We start from the raw sequence: 23,766 nt of genomic DNA, 5'->3' as shown, positions 1-23,766 counted from the left end.
AACATGCAGAGGTCAGCACACCTGCTCTTGATCACCAAATGTTATCTATTAAGAAAATTTTGAGGCCATCAATTTTGACCCAATTAGGGACGTTGAGCTCCTCAGCAGCTGCACGTACCATGCTGTCTTACCTAGTACGGCTCCTGGGGAAGTCAGTTACTATTCGGTAAACAAGGCCGTTATCGAGTTATACTCAGTGATTATATGGGTATTAAGCAAACATCACAGATGCTGGCGAGAAGTGTTCGCTCCGGCACAGGTTCCAATAACAGATGTTACTAGAAATAGGCGGGATGCTGGAAGAGTGGGTGTCACTGGGGAGAGCAGGATGCTTATCCTGCATATGTCAGTGTAAGACAGTAGATGTGATATCCGGTGTGTACTCGGACTGGATCTACTGATAAGTCACAGAAGAGCTCTAACAGAAATAATATGTTGTAAGTTACATTTACATTTTTATCCAAAGTGTAAAGTATTCCGCTGTCATTTTATAAATGACATTTCTATTATACTTTTCCTCTGATTGTTCCACTTCTGGTTTTGGCTTATAAATACTGATGTAAAATACTGAAAAAATACTCAACGTGTGAACATGTCCTTTGGGTATTTCCACTCCGCAAAATCTGGATAACAGTGGACTTTAATGGAAAGGCATTAAGGGCAACAGATCCATTCTAAGCCCTTAAATGTTCATTTCCAACTTATTTCCAACTTGTGTCCTGAGCAGCACACAGCTCTCTAGTTCCTTTCACGTAGTCTATGGTCACATGTAGTGAACCATTTGTAGAGAGGAGCGAACCTGAACTGTAAAGTTCGGGGTTCATACTGCACACATAGTGTCCGATGCTGGACTCCCACCACGGACTTCTCCCGGAAAGTACTTTTTAGTGTCCAGCCTTTGAAAGCTCAATAAATCCTGCTGCAGCACATCCAATCAACAAGCTTTTAGGTTGTGGGCACTTCTGCAGCCCTCACAACTATGCTGACTATGGGCATGGCTGTGATTGGCCGGTATACCATGTGACCTGGCCTATACAACCGACATTCACAGGTGGTGCCGCTCTGACTAGCATAGGGACAGGATGCAGCTCAAGTGAGGGACAGTGTTAGGTTCTGTGGGTGCACTATGCAAAACAGCCTGTGTGGGGGGACTCTGCAAAACAGCCCCTGTGGGGGGACTCTGCAAAAAGGCCATGTAATACTCTGCACTTTTTTTGGGTGTGCAAAGAATGAGGAGAGCATCAAATAGGGGACATGTCCTTGATGCTGCTGGTGGTGTAGCTGCTGCAAGAAGAGGACATAGTCGATCTATGCCTGAGTCAGTCGCACCCTTTTTTTAAAACTGGACAAAAAAAGTGTCAGCACAACTTTTTGTCCTGCTGAGATAACTGATTACCACTGGATTAATTTCAAATGGACATGTGAGCTTAGCCTTATTTATTGCTGGGGAGGTGGGCTTTCTTCTTTGAGGGACAGTTTTGGTTCAGTGTCCTTACTGGTTGATAACTTTATTGACTAACTGAAAAAACAAGAGTGGACATATCATTGGTGCAACGTGTGCAGCCGAACAGGGGTCCAAAATAAAAAGGGGCTCCATGAGAGGGGGGATTGTGCATTACGATGAGCTATTCTACTGCAAAAAGAGCCCCTATATGGTTCTTGCACAGGGGACCTCTTCTGTCTGTGTCCGCCAGTGTGAAAAGATGATAATAGGAAGCTTCCAAGAATACTTAGTTCTCTTCATCAGGCCCAGTACCCGAGTAGTCTCAAAAGCTTGCTATTTATTACCATCTCTTCAGTTAGCCATTAAAAGGTATCAACCACTGAGGACTCTCAAATTTTAATATTTTTCTATGTTCTGGCCAACACGGTGCAAGATATATTGTTCCTGTGCCAGTTCTTGTTTAGTAGTTTTGTCCTACATGTGAGCTTATTCTACTGTGACCCATTTACGATCTGTCAGTGCTTATTTTAAAATGTACACTTGTATCACTATATTTGGATATAGAGATAATGGGGCCTTTGAACCGTAATTAGGAGTACTGCTCTTCAAAATGTTGATGGTGGGGCATTTATGAACTGATAAAAGCAGGTCAGGAGAAAGGTGGTTGGTATCCCAAGAGTTAACTCCTTTCCTGGAATGTAGCTACTGTGCATACTGAACCAGACTCTGGTTGTAAATCTCCTAGAACACATGCTATGCACTATGTAAGATAAAAGCTCTCACAGCTAGTGAATGACCGCAGAAAGGCAATTGCAATCTTGCTTATTTTCATGCTGTCTAACTAATTATACCAATTACAAAATATCAGAATAACCCTTTAATGGCAATTAGGCCTTCACCAGAACACCAACTGTTAACAAGACACGAGATGATGGACAACCCTACAATAGCTGTTAAGCAGGGTATTTAAAACAAGTCCAGTACCACTGACTATGACAACTTGTCTCATGTTCATATTACTAAACATTTTTTCCCATAAACCAGGGACATCTAGGAGGATCCAAACAAATGTTAGCAAATTTCCTTGGTGCTACTAAAAACTTCTCAGCGGCTTATTCAGAAGATTGCATGTGCATGCCACTGGAATGCTTCATCATCAAACGCCCTGGTGTCAAAATGCACATTCAAGGGTGGGTAGTAGGGCATGGAAAGATCTATGGAATGGGTGCACCAAACATTTGTTGGTGCACTCAGTGTACTGCAATTGGCATCCTGATAAAAATTCATCCTGCAGGTAGGCAAGTATAAATTTCCATTTTATGTCACACTCACTTTGAAATACTAAAGCAGATCTGTCACAAGAGTTTATAACACAGACTGGTTATACTATTGAATAGATCTCTTATATCTGAGGAGGCAGATGTGCTAACTTTGAAAATTTCAGGTCAGATCAACAACAGATGTATAACTCAAGAGTTCAGCTAGCAATTGAGAGAGTTTGTGGGTGCCAGTGCTTTCATTAGCTAAACTCAATCTCTGCCTACCTTGTGTGATTGACAGCTCCTCCCTGCTGCTGAAATCTCACACTGCTTAGTACAAGCCTCAGCAGCCATTCCGGCTCGGTGTGTGGAGACTGACTTTAGCTAATGAATGCTCTTGGATTAATGAGCAATCTCAGTCTCCTGCCAACTTAATTTTTCACGTGTGTGTCTGGCTTCCTCAGCCCATCATCCCGGGTACCTCTGGTATATACTAGTCCCGGGAACATCTAGGCCTCAAGTGATGTTGAGATTTTACAAGGCCATATACGTAAAGCCAGATGCATCTAGGATGCCAAACTAAAGATGCTAGGTGCAGAAGTGAAGACTGGTCTGGCTGCCACAGATGACTGAAATGCCAGACGAGGGTAGCACAAATCTTTTTGCTCAATGCTAATGGACACTATTTGTAAGATCTCCGGAAATGATTCTGACTTGTGTCAGTATGCTGGTTCAATGCACAATTATATTTAGGCAGTCATAAAATATCTTCATTGTGTAAACTTATTGGTCTTTATAACCCTCTTTTGTAGCATCGCAATAATTAAAATGCAATAAATTAGAAAGCTCACGTTCTTGAATCCTCTGTAGAGAATCTGCAGCTCCTTCTTTGTGAACTTTGTCTGTGCCTCAAGCAGCTCAAGAGCCTCGGGGCGATGCCGAACTGTGGCCATTTCCAATTCATCTTCAACATTGTCTGTAGTAGAATCCAAAACACAAGTTAAAACAGAATTGATTCAAGTCAGAGAATAAGACACAGAATACCGAAGAACTCAGCGGCATCATGTCCCATGTTGTTTGGTCGCAGTGGTTGTCCTTGCTTATAACTATCTGACACTGATCTTACCCTTCATTTATTTAATGTTCAAAGTTCTTCCCATTATTAAATTACATTGTTATACGTTCTCAGCATAAATTATTGTACACCCCAACAGATTTGTCAGAAAACCTTTAATTTCCTTTCAAAAGTAACATTTTCCATGGGGTACTATAATACAAAATACTTCCACAAATATAGGCCATTGTTTGCAAGCCAGAAAAAAAGAATGTTCCTAACAAATTAATTCAAGATCATGTTGCAAAAATGAGTACATCCCAATGAAAGTCTTAGGAGCAAAGCTAAAGTTTAGACTACAAAATTCTCATTAACAAGAATTCAGCCAAGGGAAGTATAATTATTAATTAAGTAACTGTCCAGCTGACAGTTTACTATAAAAGGGCATCATTTTAACAAGAAAACCTTTACCATTTCATGCTGTCAGCAATGGCACCACAAGGAAGAGAAATGTCAAAAGACCATGGTAGTCCATGGTAGTCAACATCAAAAAAGGAAAGTCTTCTGAAAAGAAGGGTTGAAGACAATCAACATGCAAGTTAAGTGCAGGTAGCTAAAGACGTAGGAAGCCAAACTGGGATGTTTCCTGTGACACTATATATTATAGACTGCAGATGTATGGCATGCATGGGTGCTGTGCATTAAAGTGTCTCTCTTAAAGCCAATGTACAAAAATGCTGTTTACAATTTGCCAGGGCCCATGGTGAAATATATGAAGACTACTCGGACTCTATACTTGATTGATGAGACCAAGATACATGTTTTTGGAACTGATGGCTTCAAAATTGTATGGTATCACAAAGGCGAGGAGTGCAAAGATAAATGCTTAGTGCCTACAGTGAGACATGGTGGTGGTAGGTGGCAGTTTCCTTAAGTAGGGCTGCATGAATGCTGCCTGGAATCGGGGAGCTACATTTCATTGATAGCATCATGAATTCACAGATGTACTGCTCTATATGAAAAGAGAAAATGCTGCCATCACTCCATACCCTGGTTTGATGCACACTTTTTCCAACAAGCCAATGGTTTAAAATACACATCTAAAGCCAATGCTGTATTTGTGAGGAAGAACAAGGTGAAAGTGATTCAGTGGTGAAGTATGTCTCCTGATCTGAACACAATCAAACACCTGGGGAATTCTGAAGAGACAAGTTGGGCATCACTGTAAAATGAAAAATGGTAAAAGACAGATGTAGGAATATGTCGTCATCTTACTCATTCCATGCCTAGAAGACTTGGTGCTCTCCTTAAAAATCATGGAGGTAATACCAAATACTAGATGCAGCATTTGATGAGGGGTGTATTCATTTTTTAATCAACTAGTTTGAGTAAAACAAGATTTTGCAATGAAAGTTATACTGTTAACCTTACTTTCATGTTAAGGATAAAAAAAATGTTCTATGAAACTCAGTATTGTTCAAATTTTGAATATTGCTTTGGTGTTCAGCGAGATATTAATGAAATTCTTACTTTTCAAAGGGGGGTGTACTCATTTATGCTGATCACTGTATGTTTTTAATATTTTATATTCAAATTTTTTTACATTCTCTGGGATATAAATGATAGATAGTGCTAGTGCCACCAAATGCAAACACAGTACCTTATATCTTATTCTTAAAGGCTAAGGACACCTTTGCACTTATGTATTTATTTTTTATTTGCTTAAATGAAAAATGCAAAATTAATCAACTTTCTAATGAACCATAATGAAAAATGTAATACCATTTTGATACTGCAGAATGTGAGTCCTACACCTAGCTGGCCTGCAAAACTGATAAATATCCATCAGAACTCTGCTCCTGGTTCTGACAACATTTTGGCTCCTTCCTCATTATCTCTGTTTTAAAAATGGACAATCCCGTACAATCCAATTGGGCTTTGTAAACATCTCCTTTTTTACAGATCTATTTGTCCCCAGTCTAAGAAAAAAACTCAGTGCAAGTTGTATTCTTATTAATTTTTGCAGATCAGAGTTGGTTTTTCAAATCTTTAGGAATAATTAATGCATGGATTCATGTGCTATCTGTAGTTTTCCAAAATCTGACACAGTCATGTATTGAAACTTACATAGTTACACCGATTTCGATTTTTATTTTATAAATCAATAGTACAGATGAAAATATGCAACTTTGTAATATGTTATCAGAGAAATCTGCTGTCATGGAGGGTCGTTCAGCGGACGGCACGACAAACACTCAACGGGATGGAAATGGGGAGAGGAAGGACCTACCAATAGGGAATGAGGGATGGACACCTCCTGCTCCAACCTGAGCCTGTTCCTGCACTCCCCTAACGCACTAAATGGGTCCTTCCCCCCACCGCTGTCAGGAACCTCGTCCCTTGCTGTCACCTTACACTGCCCTGGCTAGTGCACTGGCCGGCAAGGACGCTAACCTCACCACGGCAGATAGTACAGAAACACGACTCCAAACTCAAGAAGTAGCGTACACCAGAGAGCTGCAACTGCACGGCTGGTCTCCATAGAATAACTCTATCACCAACAGCAAGCTGATGCATCAGGTGATCATTTAAAGGATGGTGGGAGTGGTCACAGCCACATCACCTGACCTAGCCACTCTGCAGTTGCAGCAGGCTTCCAGCAACTGAAACTGACTATAACCCCCGCTGGTCCTGAAAGGAAAAAAGCTGCATTTAAAACAAAGTGGAACCAGAGCTGCCACAAATCCAAAAATGGATCATGACATATGCTTCTTTCACCTTCTGGATTGATCTTCCACTCGTGTCATGGGTAAAATCTATAAATCCTGTATTTAGTAAAGTTTCCCTTTACTGAGATAGGAGATGACAGTTGGTGCTTTTAAAATTCTGTGGAGGAGCTAGTTCTCCTGAAATGACAGTTACAATTCTCCATAGAACTTAATAAGCACCAACGGCCATTTCCTATCTTAGTGATTAGAAAATCTGTATTCACTGTAGACAAATTTTACCTGAGAATTGAGTTTTGAGAATGAAGGCGGCAGAGAAATAAGTGAATTACTCTAATAAGATTTATTAGAAAGTTTCTTATTTTCACATGTACTATTATTTTATGAAAAAAAAAATTGTTCCACTGTACGAGACAGCAGCAGGAGCAAGTTTCAGCATAGCAGATCAGATTGTGCAGAGGGGTATGTGTACGAGTGACTTCTTATGTGACTATAGGGCCCAATGAGCCATCAGGTCCTTGCTGTAACTTCTACCTCTGCATTGCCCATGGCTACACCTTTATGGATCAACTATGTACAAAATCAAACTCATTAGATATCCTGTAAATAATATATTAAACAAGAAACTGTCTTTAATTTGTTACCCAGCATAACAATTTTATCCCAAGATTTTCTTATGTCTTGAGGCCTCAAAAATAGAGATAAATGTCACAAGAATGGTCAGTAAGGTTGGATCCAATTACCTGGTACAGTACATACATGAAGTGTGATAAATATTTTCCTGTGGATTCACAAATGTAAAGTATATTAGATGTCACCTAATAAAATACTGCCTAAATATATCTACACATCTTCCTAGATGGTTGAGGGACTTATGGTAGGATATCCTCTACGAAAATAATGACACAAGTCTTGGCTTTATTAGGGACTATAACTCTATTGAGGTCTTTGTAGGTGTGAGTAAGTGATGCTCAGAAATCCCCCAGACTTGTGTACCGGCATGATGACTAGTGTTGAGCATTCCGATACCGCAAGTATCGGGTATCGGCCGATACTTGCGGGTATCGGAATTCCGATGCCGAGATCCGATACTTTTGTGGTATCGGGTATCGGTATCGAAACAACATTAATGTAAAAATGTGTAAAAGAGAGAATTAAAATAAAAAATATTGCTATACTCACCTCTCCGACGCAGCCTGCACCTTACCGAGGGAAGCGGCAGCGTTCTTTGTTTAAAATTCGCGCTTTTCTTTCCTTACATGAAGTCCCGGCTTGTGATTGGTCGCGTGCCGCCCATGTGGCGGCGACGCAACCAATCACAGCAAGCCGTGACATAATTTCAGATCATTCAGGATTTTAAAATTACGTCCCGGCTTTGTGATTGGTTGCGTCGCAGTCACATGGGCGACGCAACCAATCACAAGCCGTGACGTCACGGGAGGCTGGACACGCGCGCATTTTAAAATGCGCGCGTGTCCAGCCTCCCGGCTTGTGATTGGTTGACCGCGCCGCAACCAATCACAAGCCGGGACGTCACGGGAGGCTGGACACGCGCGCATTTTAAAATGCGCGCGTGTCCAGCCTCCCGGCTTGTGATTGGTTGACCGCGCCGCAACCAATCACAAGCCGGGAGGCTGGACACGCGCGCATTTTAAAATGCGCGCGTGTCCAGACTCCCGTGACGTCACGGCTTGTGATTGGTTGCGTCGCCCATGTGACTGCGACGCAACCAATCACAAAGCCGGGACGTAATTTTAAAATCCTTAAGGACCTGAAATTACGTCACGGCTTGCTGTGATTGGTTGCGTCGCCCATGTGACTGCGACGCAACCAATCACAAAGTCGGAGCGTAATTTTAAAATACTGAATGACCTGAAATTACGTTACGGCTTGCTGTGATTGGTTGCGTCGCCGCCACATGGGCGGCACGCGACCAATCACAAGCCGGGACTTCACGTAAGGAAAGAAAAGCGCAAATTTTAAGCAAACAACGCTGCCGGTTCCCTCGCTGAGGTTCAGGCTGCGTCGGAGAGGTGAGTATAGCAATATTTTTTATTTTAATTCTTTCTTTTACACATTAATATGGATCCCAGGGCCTGAAGGAGAGTTTCCTCTCCTTCAGACCCTGAGAACCATCAGGAATACCGTCCGATACTTGAGTCCCATTGACTTGTATTGGTATCGGGTATCGGTATCGGATTGGATCCGATACTTTGCCGGTATCGGCCGATACTTTCCGATACCGATACTTTCAAGTATCGGACGGTATCGCTCAACACTAATGATGACGTATGTGTCTCATATGTACAGAGCTTTAACTTGCAGTTTGGGACACCATTAATCACAACCAGTCATATCCTTTACATTTCTACTAATGCAAAGGCGAAAACTACAGAATAAACACAAAACAATATCATTTATGTAAACGTACAGTAAACTGCAATTACATCTTTGAGTTTTTCATAGAAGTAGGCCTTAGGGGGCGCTATTCTAACATTTGTATCTGTTATCTGGCTCAGAAAAACATTTTTAATTATCCAGCAAAGACATTTTAGGATAATAGAATGGGTTTCCCTGATATTAAAACCCCTTCACCCCCGGAGCTTTTTCCGTTTTTTCATTTTCGTTTTTCGCTCCCCTCCTTCCCAGAGCCATAACTTTTTTATTTTTCCGTCAATTTGGCCATGTGAGGGCTTATTTTTTGCGGGACGAGTTGTACTTTTGAACGACATCATTGGTTTTACCATGTCGTGTACTAGAAAACGGGAAAAAAATTCCAAGTGCAGTGAAATTGCAAAAAAAGTGCAATCCCACACTTGTTTTTGCTTGGCTATTTTGTTAGGTTCACTAAATGCTAAAACTGACCTGCCATTATGATTCTCCAGGTCACTACGAGTTCATAGACACCTAACATGACTAGGTTGTTTTTCACCTACGTGGTGAAAAAAAAATTCCAAACTTTGCAAAAAAAAAAAAATAAATAAATAAAATTGCGCCATTTTCCGATACTCGTAGCGTCTCCATTTTTCGTGATCTGGGGTCAGGTGAGGGCTTATTTTTTGCGTGCCGAGCTGGCGTTTTTAATGATAGCATTTTGGTGCAGATACGTTCTTTTGATCGCCCGTTATTGCATTTAATGCAATATCGCGGCGACCAAAAAAACGTAATTCTGGCGTTTCGATTTTTTTTCTCATTACGCCATTTAGCGATCAGGTTAACGCTTTTTTTTATTGATAGATCGGGCGATTCTGAACGCGGTGATACCAAATATGTGTAGGTTTGATTTTTTTTTTATTGATTTATTTTGATTGGGGCGAAAGGGGGGTGATTTAAACTTTTATATTTTTTTTACATTTTTTTTTACTTTTTTTTTTCACTTTTGCCATGCTTCTATAGCCTCCATGGGAGGCTAGAAGCAGGCACAACCCGATCGGCTCTGCTATGTAGCAGCGATCATAAGATCGCTGCTACACAGCAGAATTGCAGGTGTGCTGTGAGCGCCGACCACAGGGTGGCGCTCACAAATACCGAGGATCAGTAACCATAGAGGTCTCAAGGACCTCTATGGTTACCTTCCTGACACATCGCCGACCCCCGATCATGTGACGGGGGTCGGCGATGACGTCATTTCCGGCCGCCCGGCCGGATGCGGTAGTTAAATGCCGCTGTCTGCGTTTGACAGCGGCATTTAACTAGTTAATGGGCGCGGGCGGATCGCAATTCCGCTCGCGCTCATTGCGCGCACATGTCAGCTGTACAAAACAGCTGACATGTCGCGGCTTTAAGGTGGGCTCGCCGCCGGAGCCCACCTTAAAGCGGGGGTTCTGCCAACTGACGTACTATTCCGTCAGCTGGCAGAAAGGGGTTAACAATAGATAAAAACCACTTAGAAAATTGTATATTATCACCTTTCCTCCAGGACGTAATAAGTCATTAGAGAATGTGCGGGTTTGAAGCTTTGCAGATGCCAGCTGTGTTATACAGCAAGTACCTGCCTCTAACAGCAGCAGTCAGAGATTGCTCTGATTGCTGATGTTTAACCATTAAAAGAGGACCTATCACCAGGTAAAATGTGTCCAGCTTTTGCCCTTATTTTGTTCCCCTGAATATTCCATTTTTTAGCTTTTTCTTAAATCCATGGCTCATGGACCTTTTGATTTAGTGCTAACTTTTATGGCGTTTACCAGGCATAACTGTTGACAAATGCCCTGCAGCGATGAGATTGCAGCTGCTAATAGGCTTCTGATGCAGCCGTGTGGCAGCTGAAAGCGCTAGTACTGGTGGTCCCATGGTTTCAGGTTCAAGTCCCCTAGGAAAACTATAAAAATAAAGTGAAAAATAATTAAAAAACTGTTTTAAGAATAGTTTAAAGAAACCTAAAAGTTTAAATCAATCACACCCTTTTACCATCCAAAAATAAACTAATTAAAAAAAAACATATTTAGTATCACCAATCTGTCAAAATGATATAACCTATATGTTAAATGGCTTTAAAAATAGAATCGTAACTTCAGAATTGCCATCAAAACATTGAATTTAACCAAAAATTGTGCCAGTGTAAGCTACAGATCAGTATCAAAGAAACAAGTTCTCATACGGGTGCTTTTGTGGAAATATAAAAAATGTTTTGGTTCTAGGAAGAAAGGAAGGAAAAAAAAAAATGTCTTCGTCCTTAATGGCATATTATAGAGTAAAATACAATTTTGCCCAACATTAACAGAAATGGAAATCATAGTGTAGCGTACTGTAGGCTTTCAAATGCAGAAATATATTTCCCTTGGGTCAAAGGAAAAAAAAAATTAGTTTAATGCGTATAAAGTGAAAATTACTATTATTCTTAAATTAGGAGACTACCCTGATCTTGACATATTAGTTCTAGAGATGAGCGGATCTTTTGAAATTCAAATTTGCCAGTTTCTCTGAATTTTCTCCAAAAAATTGATTTGCCGTAATAAATTTGTTCAAATCTCAATACTGTAAAGCTTGTAATGGTTTGGAAAATAGACATGGGAGATAAAAGAGAGGAAACCATGTTGACCATAAGAGCTTATGCTCTACGGTAGAGAACCCTGCTGATCATAAGAGAAAGAGGACCTCAGTGACCATAAGAACTCACAATCTACAGGAGATAGAGAGGACCCTGCTGACCACAAGAGCTTACACTCTACAATAGAGAGAACAAGGACCCCATTGACTGTAAGAGCTTACATTCTACAGTGGAGAGAGAGAGTGGACCCTTATAGAGCTTATACTCTACAAGAGAGGATCCCGCTGACCATAATAGTTTACACTATACAGGAGAAAGAGAGGACCTCACTGACTATAAGAGCTTACACTCTACAGGTGAGAGTGAGGACCCTGCTGACTATAAGTGGCTTATACTCTACAAGAGAGGATCCCGCTGACTGCAAGAGATTACATTTTACAGAAGAGGGAGAGAGGACTCCATTCACCATAACATAAGAGCTCTACAGAAGATAAACTTACCCAGTTAAACTGCAGGTGGAAAACAATTCTGCCTTAAAAACTGTGGTCTATTGAGAATCTCCCCCAGGAACAGACGACCACAGTACAAGGTATGATAATTCGCTAGATGTCATAGCTCCAGTATATTGAGAATACCAGCAACAGCCCTCAGTTGTCTGTTTTAGCACAGCTGGTTGTCAAAAATTGGGAGGAAACATGCCATTTTTTTAAAGATATTTATTTAAATAATTAAAAAATGTTGCGTGGGACCCCTCTATTCTTGATAACTAGCCTTGTTGAAGCTGACAGCTGAGGGTTGAAGTCCCCAGCTGTGAGTTTTGCTGGGGGCTGGTACTCTCAGACTGGTAAGGGGCCATGGATATTGACCCCCCAGCTTAAAGATAGAATCCCGCAGCTGCCCAGAAAAGGTGCATCTACTAGATGTGCCAATTGTGGCACTTTGCCCGACTCTTCACACTTGCCCTGTAGGGGTGACAAGTGGGTTTATATTTGTGGGGTTGATGTCACCTTTGCATTGTCAGGTGACATCAAGCCCATGGCTTAGTAATGGAGAGGCATCTATAAGACACCTATCCATTACTAATCCTATAGATATATGGTAAATAAAGGGGAACCCACGCCGATTTTTAAAAAAATTATTTATTTACAGTGCAGGAGCGGCTGTAAAAAAGGAGCGGCAATCATGTAAATGACAGAAGCCAAACACCACTTCTGATGGGCAGTGAAATCAGTTATGATCGGAGGTATAAAGTTTACCCCCCTGCCCCCTCCAACCTCCCTCACCTCTGCTAAGGACTTTGCCACACACTCCAAAAAGAAGATTAACCAAACAAGGCAAATCTTCATTGTTCAACCACCACAACCCCTTTGTTTACCAGACCAATGCCCAAACCCCATAACCTCCCTATCCAACATCACTGAAGGGGAGCTTAATTGTCTCTTTTCCAAATTGCACCTCACCACTTGTGCGCTCGACCCCATCCCATCCCACCTCCTCCCCAACCTCACCACCACTCTTATCCCATCCCTAACCCACCTCTTCAACCTATCACTAACTTGTGGCACCTTCCCTTCTGCTTTCAAACATGCCACAATCACACCTATCCTTAAAAAGCCAACCCTCGATCCAACTGCTATGTCCAGGTATCACCCAATATCGCTGCTCCCATTCGCTTCCAAACTCCTGGAGCAGCACGTCCACGCTGAACTTTCCTCCCGCCTCTCATCTAACTTACTCTTTGACAATCTACAATCTGGTTTCCGCCCCAACACTCAACTGAGACAGCCCTGGCCAAAATTACTAACGACCTACTTACAGCCAAAGCTAACGGACAATACTCTGTACTCCTCCTTCTAGACCTGTCCTCTGCTTTCGACACAGTTGACCTCTGCTTCCTACTACGGATCCTCTCCTCCTTTGGCATCAAAGACCTCAACCTATACTGGATCTCCTCATACCTTTCCAACCGCACATTCAGTGTCTTCCACTCCCACACTACCTCCTCATCCCACCCTCTCTCTGTTGGAGTCCCCCAAGGCCCTGTTCTAGAACACTTACTCTTCTCAATCTATACACTTGGCCTGGGACAACTCAAAGTCCCATGGATTGCACTACCACCTTTATTATGACACTCAGATCTACCTCTCTGGCCCAGACATCACCTCTCTGCTGTCCAGAATCCCGGAATGTCTATCAGTCATATCCTCCTTCTCCTCCTCTCGCTTCCTCAAACTCAATGTGGACAAATCTGAACTGATCATCTTTCCTCAATCTCATAGATCTTCCGTACCTGACCTATCTATCGCAATTAACGACATCACACTTTCCCCCATACCGGAAGTCTGCTGCCTCGGAGTAACCCTTGACTCTGCCCTGTTCTTCAAACTGCACATCCAAGCTCTTTCCACCTCCTGTCGCCTCTAGCTCAAAAAATATCTCCAGAGTCCGTCCTTTCCTCAACCGTCAATCTACTAAAATGCTTGTGCATGCCCTCATCATCTCCCGCCTCGACTACTGCAACATCCTTTTCTGTGGCCTCCATGCAAACACCCTTGCACCTCTCCAGTCCATCCTTAACTCTGCTGCCCGACTAATTCATCTCTCTTCTCGCTACTCCTCCGCTTCCCCACTCTGCAAATCTCTTCACTGGCTCCCATTCCCTCCAGTTCAAATTACTAATACTGACCTACAAAGCCATCCATAACCTGTCTCCTCCATATATCTCTGAATTAATCTCCCGATATCTTCCCTCAAGTAATCTCCGGTCCTCCCAAGACCTCCTTCTCTCCTCCACACTTATTCGCTCGTCACCCAACTGCCTCCAAGCCTTCTCCTAAATATCCCCCATCCTCTGGAATTCTTTGCCCCAACAAGTATGACTATCAACCATATTCGGATCCTTCAGACAGAACCTGAAAACCCATCTCTTCAGGAAAGCCTACAGCCTGCACTGACCCCGCTGCCTCCTCATCACTACCGGAGCTACCGCCTCAGCAATACCGGAGCTCCTGCAACCCTCGACCTTCTGTCTCCTTTCTCACCATCCTGTAGAATGTAAGCCCGCAAGGGCAGGGTCCTCGTCCCTCTGTGTCAGTCTGTAATTGTTAGTTTGCTTACTGTAAGTGATATCTGTAACCATAGAATAAATGGTGCTATATACTGTAAATAAATAATACTTTTTTATGTATTTATGTTGTGTTTCTTGCTACGTTGCTTTTTTATTACTTTTTTAGTGCAGATATGCTGAAATTCTGCGCTGAAAATGCATTTTAAATTATACATGTAGGTTTTCAGGGTTACCGTAGAAAGCTATAGGGAACATATGCACAATAAAATTGATCAATCCCAGGCAATTTTCCGCTTTTTATTAGTTTTTTCTGCTTTTCCCTCTGCTTCTTCCAAGAGCCATAACTTTTTCATTATTCCATCCACATAGCCATATGAGAGCTTGTTATTTTACAGGACAAGCTGCACTCTTGAATGACACAATTCATTTTATCCTGTAATGCACTGGAAAGTGGGAAACAAAATTCCTTGTGGTTTAAAATGCTATTTCAAATTTGTTTTCAGTAGGGGGGAGGGGTGGGGTGATATACCATGTGACCTGTCAATATGATTTTCCAGGTCAATACGAGATACCAAACATGTAGTTTTTTTTTTTTATTTAAAGGGAACCTGTCACCTGAATTTGGCGGGACAGGTTTGCGGTCATATGAGTGGGGTTTTCGGGTTTTTGACTCACCCTTTCCTTACCCGCTGGCTGCATGCTGGCCGCAATATTTGATTGAAGTTCATGCTGTGTCCTCCGTAGTACACGCTTGCGCAAGGTAATCTTGCCTTGCGCACGCGCAGTATGCTTTGCCCAACTGCGGGCAAAGCCGAAAAGCATTAGTGCGCATGCGCCGGCGCACTATGTCCCGGAACACAGCGATATACTTCCGGGACATAGTGCGCCGGCGCATGCTCACTAATGCTTTTCGGCTTTACCCGCAGTTGGGCAAAGCATACTGCGCGTGCGCAAGGCAAGATTACCTTGCGCAGGCGTGTACTACGGAGGACACAGCATGATCTTCAATCAAATATTGTGACCAGCATGCAGCCAGCGGGTAAGCAAAGGGTGAATCATACACCCGAAAACCCCGCCCATATGACCTCAAACCTGTCCCGCCAAATTCAGGTGACAGGTTCCCTTTAAGTGGAAAAAAAAAATTCGGATAGTTGAAATAAAAAATGTTTTGCTTTTGTTGCCATTTTTGAGTCCCATAATGTTTTCATTTTTTGGGATCTGGGGCTGCTTGAGGGCCTATTTTTTGCGCCCTGATCTGATGTTTTTACTGATACCATTTTACCATTTTAGGGTAGATATGATGTTTAACCCTTTCTGACCTCGGATGGGATAGTACGTCCGAGGTCAGAAGCGCCGCTTTGATGCGGGCTCCGGCGGTGAGCCCGCATCAAAGCCGGGACATGTCAGCTGTTTTGAACAGCCGGCCGGAAATGAGCGCATCGCCGACCCCCGTCACATGATCGGAGGTCGGCGATGCTTCTCAATTGTAACCATTGAGGTCCTTGAGACCTCTATGGTTACTGATCACCGGTAGCTGTGAGCGCCACCCTGTGGTCGGCGCTCATAGCACACCTGCAATTCTGCTGCTATGTAGCAGAGGCGATCGCGTTGTGCCAGCTTCTAGCATCGTATGGAGGCTATTGAAGCATGGCAAAAGTGAAAAAAAATAACTTAAAAAAAAATGTGAAAAAAATTAAAAAAAATATAAAAGTTTAAATCACCCCCCTTTCGCCCCATTCAAAATAAATCAATAAAAAAAAAATCAAATCTACACATATTTGGTATCGCCGAGTTCAGAATCGCCCGATCTATCAATAAAAAAAAAGCATTAACCTGATCGCTAAACAGCGTAACGAGAAAAAAATTTGAAACGCCAGAATTACATTTTTTTGGTCGCCGCGCCATTGCATTAAAATGCAATAACGGGCGATCAAAAGAACGTATCAGCACCGAAATGGTATAATTAAAAACGCCAGCTAGGTACGCAAAAAATAAGCCCTCACCTGACCCCAGATCATGAAAAATGGAGACGCTATAGGTATCGGAAAATGGCACAATTTTTTTTTTTTTAGCAAAGTTTGGAATTTTTTTTCACCACTTAGATAAAAAATAGCCTAGTCATGTTAGGTGTCTATGAACTTGTAATGACATGGAGAATCATAATGGCAGGTCAGTTTTAGCATTTAGTGAACCTAGCAAAAAAGCCAAACAAAAAACAAGTGTGGGATTGCACTTTTTTTGCAATTTCACAGCACTTGGAATTTTTTTCCCGTTTTCTAGTACACGACATAGTAAAACCAATGATGTTGTTCAAAAGTACAAGTCGTCCCGCAAAAAATAAGCCCTCACATGGCCATATGGACAGAGAAATAAAAAAAGTTATGGCTCTTAGAAGGAGGGGAGCGAAAAACGAACACGGAAAAACGGAAAATCCCAAGGTCATGAAGGGGTTAATTGACGCTTACGGCAATGTTGCATCAGAATACAAAGGTAATTCTGGCGCTTTGATTTTTTGTTGTTGCGCCATTTACTGATTGGATTAATTTACTTTATTTTTTTATAGATCTGAGTTTTACGAAAAGAAAGATACCAAATATGTGTATTTTTAATTTTTTTTTAATGGGGAAATAGGGTGGTGTTTTGACTTTTTTCTAAAACTTTTTTTCACTTTGTTACTTTGCGTGTTAGCCCGCATCAAAGGCAAGGAATGCAACTTTTGATGTACATGTATGTCAAAAGTCATGAAGGGGTTAAACGCTTGATTGGCAGGAGCTTGCATAACATCATGTCCACTTTTTTGGAAAATTGCATAAAATGCAGAGAATAAAAAAAAAATGTGGAGACATGGTCTACTAGATGGAGGTTATGAATTATATACTCCTATTAACTCACTCCTATAAGGCAGGAGCCACACAGTTACTTTTGATGCAATACAGGTCGCGCAGCCAAAGATTTCTTAGTGCAGCCACAACATCAACAGCTTAATGCAGGTAAATAAGGTAACATTGCGACCCTACCTAGATGGAATTATAACTTGCTTGTTACGGTACTTTATGGGTCACAATACGACCCCTTTACCCTGCAGTGTACAGTGGGGGAAAAAAGTACGTTATTTAGTCAGCCACCAACTGTGCAAGTTCTCCCACTTAAAAAGATGAGAGAGGCCTGTAATTGACATCATAGGTAGCCACAACTATGAGAGTCAAAATGAGAAAACAAATCCAGAAAATCACCTTGTCTGAATTGGCAAGATTTATTTTGCAAAATATGGTGGAAAATAAGTATTTGATCACCTAAAAACATGCAAGATTTCTGGCTCTCACAGACTTGTAACTTCTTCTTTAAGAGGCTCCTCTGTCCTCTACTCATTGCCTGTAGTAATGGCTCCTGTTTGAACTTGTTATCAGTATAAAAGACACCTGTCCACAACCTCAAACAGTCACACTCCAAACTCTACTATGGTGAAGACCAAAAAGCTGTCGAAGGACACCAGAAACAAAATTGTAGTCTTGCACCAGGCAGGGAAGACTGAATCTACAATAGGCAAGCAGCTTGGTGTGAGGAAATCAACTGTGGGAGCAATAATAAGAAAATGGAAGAAATACAAGACCACTGATAATTTCCCTCGATCTGGGGCTCCATGCAAGATCTCACCCCGTGGGGTCAAAATGATCACAAGAACGGTGAGGAAAAATCCCAGAACCACGCGGGGGGACCTAGTGAATGACCTGCATAGAGCTGTGACCACCGTAACAAAGGCTACCATCAATAACAAACTGTGCTGTCAGGGACTTAGATCCTGCAGTGCCAGATGTGTCCCCCTGCTTAAGCCAGTACATGTCTGGGCCCGTCTGAAGTTTGCTAGAGAGCATTTGGATTATCCAGAAGAGTATTGGGAGAATGTCATATGGTCTGATGAAACCAAAGTAGAACTGTTTGGTAGAAACAAAACTCTGTGTGGAGGAAACAGAATGCTGAGCTGCATCCAAAGAACACCATACCTACTGTGAAACATGGGGGTGGCAACATCTTGCTTTGGGGCTGTTTCTCTGCAAAGGTACAAGGACGACTGATCCGTGTACATACATCAGTATTTCCCAAACTCCAGTCCTCACGGACCCCAACAGGTCATGTTTTCAGGATTTCCATAATGCTGCACAAGTGAGAGAACTCCTGATACTTCCATCACCTGTGCAATACTAAGGAAATCCAGAAAACATGACCTGTTGGAGTCCGTGAGGACTGGAGTTTGGGAAACACTGGTGTACATTAAAGAATGAATGGGGCCATGTATCGTTAGATTTTGAGTGAAAACCTCCTTCCATCAGCAAGGGCAATGAAGATGAAACGTGAATGGGTCTTTCAGCATGATAATGATCCCAAGCACACCGCCAGGTCAACAAAGGAGTGGCTTCGTAAGAAGCATGTGAAAGTCCTGGAGTGGCCAAGCCAGTCTCCAGATCTCAATCCCATAGAAAACCTTTGGAGGGAGTTGAAAGTCTGTGTTGCCCAGTGACAGGCCCAAAACATCACTGCTCTAGAGGAGATCTGTATGGAGGAATGGGCCAACATACCACCAACAGTGTGTGCCAACCTTGTGAAGACAGAAAACATTTGACCACTGTCATTGTCAACAAAGGATATACAACAAAATATTTAGATGAACTTTTGTTAATGACTAAATACTTATTTTCCACCATAATTTGCAAAATAAATCTTGCCAAATCAGACAAGGTGATTTTCTGGATTTGTTTTCTCATTTTGACGCTCATAGTTGTGGTCTACCTATCAATTATAGGCCTCTCTCATCTTTTTAAGTGGGAGAATTTGCACAATTGGTGGCTGACTAATTATAGTGCTTTGGAACAAAGCACTATACTGTTATTCCATCGTGGTAAACTTCTTCTTATTATTATTCAGTCCGCAGTTAATGCGGCCCGAACCGCTTCACTCACAGACTCCAGTGAGGTGTCATTTCGAAGCCAGCGTCCCCAAGAGGTGTGCTAAGTATTTTTCGTGTCAATCGGATTTGTAGTTTTGGCGCAATTTGCGTTTGAAAAAAGTGTTTCAATGCATTTCAATAGGGAAATTTTCCCAAACGTTTATAATGGGCCTGATTTCTGAGGCAATTTCTAAAAATAACTGCCACCTGGCTGATTAGCTCATTGATATGCGCAGTCAGACTCAGTTACTATGCCAACGCCTACGAACTCTACCAAGACACAGTTTTGCCAGATAATATCAACTCTTAACCCCTTCCTGACATCCGACGTACTATCCCGTCGAGGTGGGGTGGGCCCGTATGACCGCCGACGGGATAGTACGTCCAGCGCGATCGGCGGCGCTCACGGGGGGAGCGCGGCCGATCGCGGCCGGGTGTCAGCTGCCTATCGCAGCTGACATCCGGAACTATGTGCCAGGAGCGGTCACGGACCGCCCCCGGCACATTAACCCCCGGCACACCGCGATCAAACATGATCACGATGTGCCGGCGGAGCAGGGAAGCATCGCGCAGGGAGGGGGCTCCCTGCGGGCTTCCCTGAGCCCCCCGCAGCAACGCGATGTGATCGCGTTGCTGCGAGGGTCTTACCTCCCTCCCTGCCTGCTCCAGACCCGGATCCAAGATGGCCGTGGATCCGGGTCCTGCAGGGAGGGAGGTCGCTTCACAGAAGCCTGCTCAGAGCAGGCACTGTGAAGCAGCCTGCACTTCTCTCAGATCGGTGATCTGTCAGAGTGCTATGCAAACTGGCAGATCACCGATCTGTATTGTCCCCCCCTGGGGCAAAGTAAAAAAGTAAAAAAAAATTTTTCCAAATGTGTAAAAAAAAAATAAAATAAAATATTCCAAAATAATGAAAAAAAAAAAAAAAAAATATTCCCATAAATACATTTCTTTATCTAAATAAAAAAAAAACAAACAATAAAAGTACACATATTTAGTATCGCCGCGTCCGTAACAACCCGACCTATAAAACTGGCCCACTAGTTAACCCCTTCAGTAAACACCGTAAGAAAAAAAACGAGGCAAAAAACAACGCTTTATTATCATACCGCCGAACAAATAACGTGGAATAACACGCGATCAAAAAGACAGATATAAATAACCATGGTACCGCTGAAAGCGTCATCTTCTCCCGCAAATAACGAGCCACCATACAGCATGATCAGCAAAAAAATAAATAAGTTATAGTCCTGAGAATAAAGCGATGCAAAAATAATTATTTTTTCCATAAAATAGTTTTTATCGTATAAAAGCGCCAAAACATAAAAAAATAATATAAATGAGGTATCGCTGTAATCGTACTGACCCGAAGAATAAAACTGCTTTATCAATTTTACCAAACGCGGAACAGTATAAACGCCTCTCCCAAAAGAAATTCATGAATAGCTGGTTTTTGGTCATTCTGCCTCACAAAAATCGGAATAAAAAGCGATCAAAAAATGTGACGTGCCCAAAAAGTTACCAATAAAAACGTCAACTCGTCCCACAAAAAACAAGACCTCACATGACTCTGTGGACCAAAATATGGAAAATTTATAGCTCTCAAAATGTGGTAACGCAAAAAATATTTTTTGCAATAAAAAGCGTCTTTCAGTGTGTGACGGCTGCCAATCATAAAAATCCGCTAAAAAACTCGCTATAAAAGTAAATCAAACACCCCTTCATCACCCCCTTAGTTAGGGAAAAATAAAAAAAATGTATTTATTTCCATTTTCCCATTAGGGTTAGGGTTAGGGCTAGGGTTGGGGCTAGGGTTAAGGCTACAGTTAGGGTTGGGGCTAAAGTTAGGGTTAGGGTTGGGGCTAAAGTTACGGTTAGGGTTTAGATTACATTTACGGTTGGGAATAGGGTTGGGATTAGGGTTAGGGGTGTGTCAGGGTTAGAGGTGTGGTTAGGGTTACTGTTGGGATTAGGGTTAGGGGTGTGCTTGGATTAGGGTTTCAGTTATAATTGGGGGGTTTCCACTGTTTCGGCACATCAGGGGCTCTCCAAACGCGACATGGCGTCCGATCTCAATTCCAGCCAATTCTCCGTTGAAAAAGTAAAACAGTGCTCCTTCCCTTCCGAGCTCTCCCGTGTGCCCAAACAGGGGTTTACCCCAACATATGGGGTATCAGCGTACTCAGGACAAATAGGACAACAACCTTTGGGGTCCAATTTCTCCTGTTAACCCTGGGAAAATACAAAACTGGGGGCTAAAAAATAATTTTTGTGGGAAAAAAAAGATTTTTTATTTTCACGGCTCTGCGTTATAAACTGTAGTGAAACACTTGGGGGTTCAAAGTTCTTACAACACATCTAGATAAGTTCCTTGGGGGGTCTAGTTTCCAAAATGGGGTCACTTGTGCGGGGCTTCTACTGTTTAGGTACATTAGGGGCTCTGCAAACGCATTGTGACGCCTGCAGACCATTCCATCTAAGTCTGCATTCCAAATGGCGCTCCTTCCCTTCCGAGCCCTCCCATGCATCCAAACGGTGGTTCCCCCCACATATGGGGTATCAGCGCACTCAGGACAAATTGGACAACAACTTTTGGGGTCCAATTTCTCCTGTTACCCTCGGGAAAATACAAAACTGGGGGTTGAAAAATAATTTTTGTGGGAAAAAAGTTTTGTTTTATTTTTACGGCTCTGCATTATAAACTTCTGTGAAGCCCTTGGTGGGTCAAAGCACTCACCACACATCTAGATAAGTTCCTTAGGGGGTCTACTTTCCAACATGGTGTCACTTGTGGGGGGTTTCTACTGTTTAGGTACATTAGGGGCTCTGCAAACGCAATGTGACGCCTGCAGACCATTCCATCTAAGTCTGCATTCCAAATGGCGCTCCTTCACTTCCGAGCCCTTCCATGCGTCCAAACGGTGGTTCCCCCCACATATGGGGTATCAGCGCACTCAGGACAAATTGGACAACAAAGTTTGGGGTCCAATTTCTCCTGTTACCCTCGGGAAAATACAAAACTGGGGGCTGAAAAATAATTTTTGTGGGAAAAAATTTTTGTTTTATTTTTACGGCTCTGCATTATTAACTTCTGTGAAGCCCTTGGTGGGTCAAAGCGCTCAAAACACATCTAGATAAGTTCCTTAGGGGGTCTACTTTCCAAAATGGTGTCACTTGTGGGGGGTTTCAATGTTTAGGCGCATCAGTGGCTCTCCAAACGCAACATGGCGTCCCATCTCAATTCCTGTCAATTTTGCATTGAAAAGTCAAACGGCGCTCCTTCCCTTCCGAGGTCTCCCATGCGCCCAAACAGTGGTTTATCCCCACATATGGGGTATCAGCGTACTCAGGACAAATTGTACAACAACTTTTGGGGTCCAATTTCTTCTCTTACCCTTGGAAAAATAAAAAATTGGGGGCGAAAAATAATTTTTGTGAAAAAATATGATTTTTTATTTTTATGGTTCTGCATTATAAACTTCTGTGAAGCACTTGGTGGGTCAAAGTGCTCACCACACCTCTAGATAAGTTCCTTAGGGGGTCTACTTTCCAAAATGGTGTCACTTGTGGGGGGTTTCAATGTTTAGGCACATCAGGGGCTCCCCAAACGCAACATGGCGTCCCATCTCAATTCCAGTCAATTTTGCATTGAAAAGTCAAATGGCGCTCCTTCCCTTCCGAGCTCTGTCATGCGCCCAAACAGTGGTTTACCCCCACATATGGGGTATCGGCGTACTCAGGACAAATTGTACAACAACTTTTGGGGTCCATTTTCTCCTGTTACCCTTGGTAAAATAAAACAAATTGGAGCTGAAGTAAATTTTTTGTGAAAAAAAGTTAAATGTTCATTTTTATTTAAACATTCCAAAAATTCCTGTGAAGCACCAGAACGGTTAATAAACTTCTTGAATATGGTTTTGAGCACCTTGAGGGGTGCAGTTTTTAGAATAGTGTCACACTTGGGTATTTTCTATCATATAGACCCCTCAAAATGACTTCAAATGAGATGTGGTCCCTAAAAAAAAATGGTGTTGTAAAAATGAGAAATTGCTGGTCAACTTTTAACCCTTATAACTCCCTAACAAAAAAAAATTTTGGTTCCAAAATTGTGCTGATGTAAAGTAGACATGTGGGAAATGTTACTTATTAAGTATTTTGTGTGACATATCTCTGTGATTTAAGGGCATAAAAATTCAAAGTTGGAAAATTGCAAAATTTTCAAAATTTTCGCCAAATTTCCATTTTTTTTGCAAATAAACACAGGTAATATCAAAGAAATTTTACCAC

General features: G+C 42.3%; 1 protein-coding gene across 5 annotated transcripts in view; it reads right to left on the bottom strand.

Moving 5' to 3' along the window:
* Positions 1-23,766, bottom strand: part of KCNIP4 (potassium voltage-gated channel interacting protein 4) — a 1,385,815-nt gene that overhangs the window by 337,459 nt on the left and 1,024,590 nt on the right. For all 5 annotated transcript variants that reach the window (XM_077279981.1, XM_077279984.1, XM_077279983.1 and 2 more), the window contains one exon: positions 3,555-3,679. In XM_077279981.1, the coding sequence (XP_077136096.1) occupies positions 3,555-3,679 (125 nt within the window). The remainder of the gene's footprint in view (positions 1-3,554; positions 3,680-23,766) is intronic.

Source organism: Ranitomeya variabilis, chromosome 1, assembly GCF_051348905.1.
Source record: "Ranitomeya variabilis isolate aRanVar5 chromosome 1, aRanVar5.hap1, whole genome shotgun sequence".
NCBI lineage: Eukaryota > Metazoa > Chordata > Amphibia > Anura > Dendrobatidae > Ranitomeya > Ranitomeya variabilis.
Note: the sequence above shows the minus strand (reverse complement) of the source record. Positions and strands in the feature narration are given on the sequence as shown.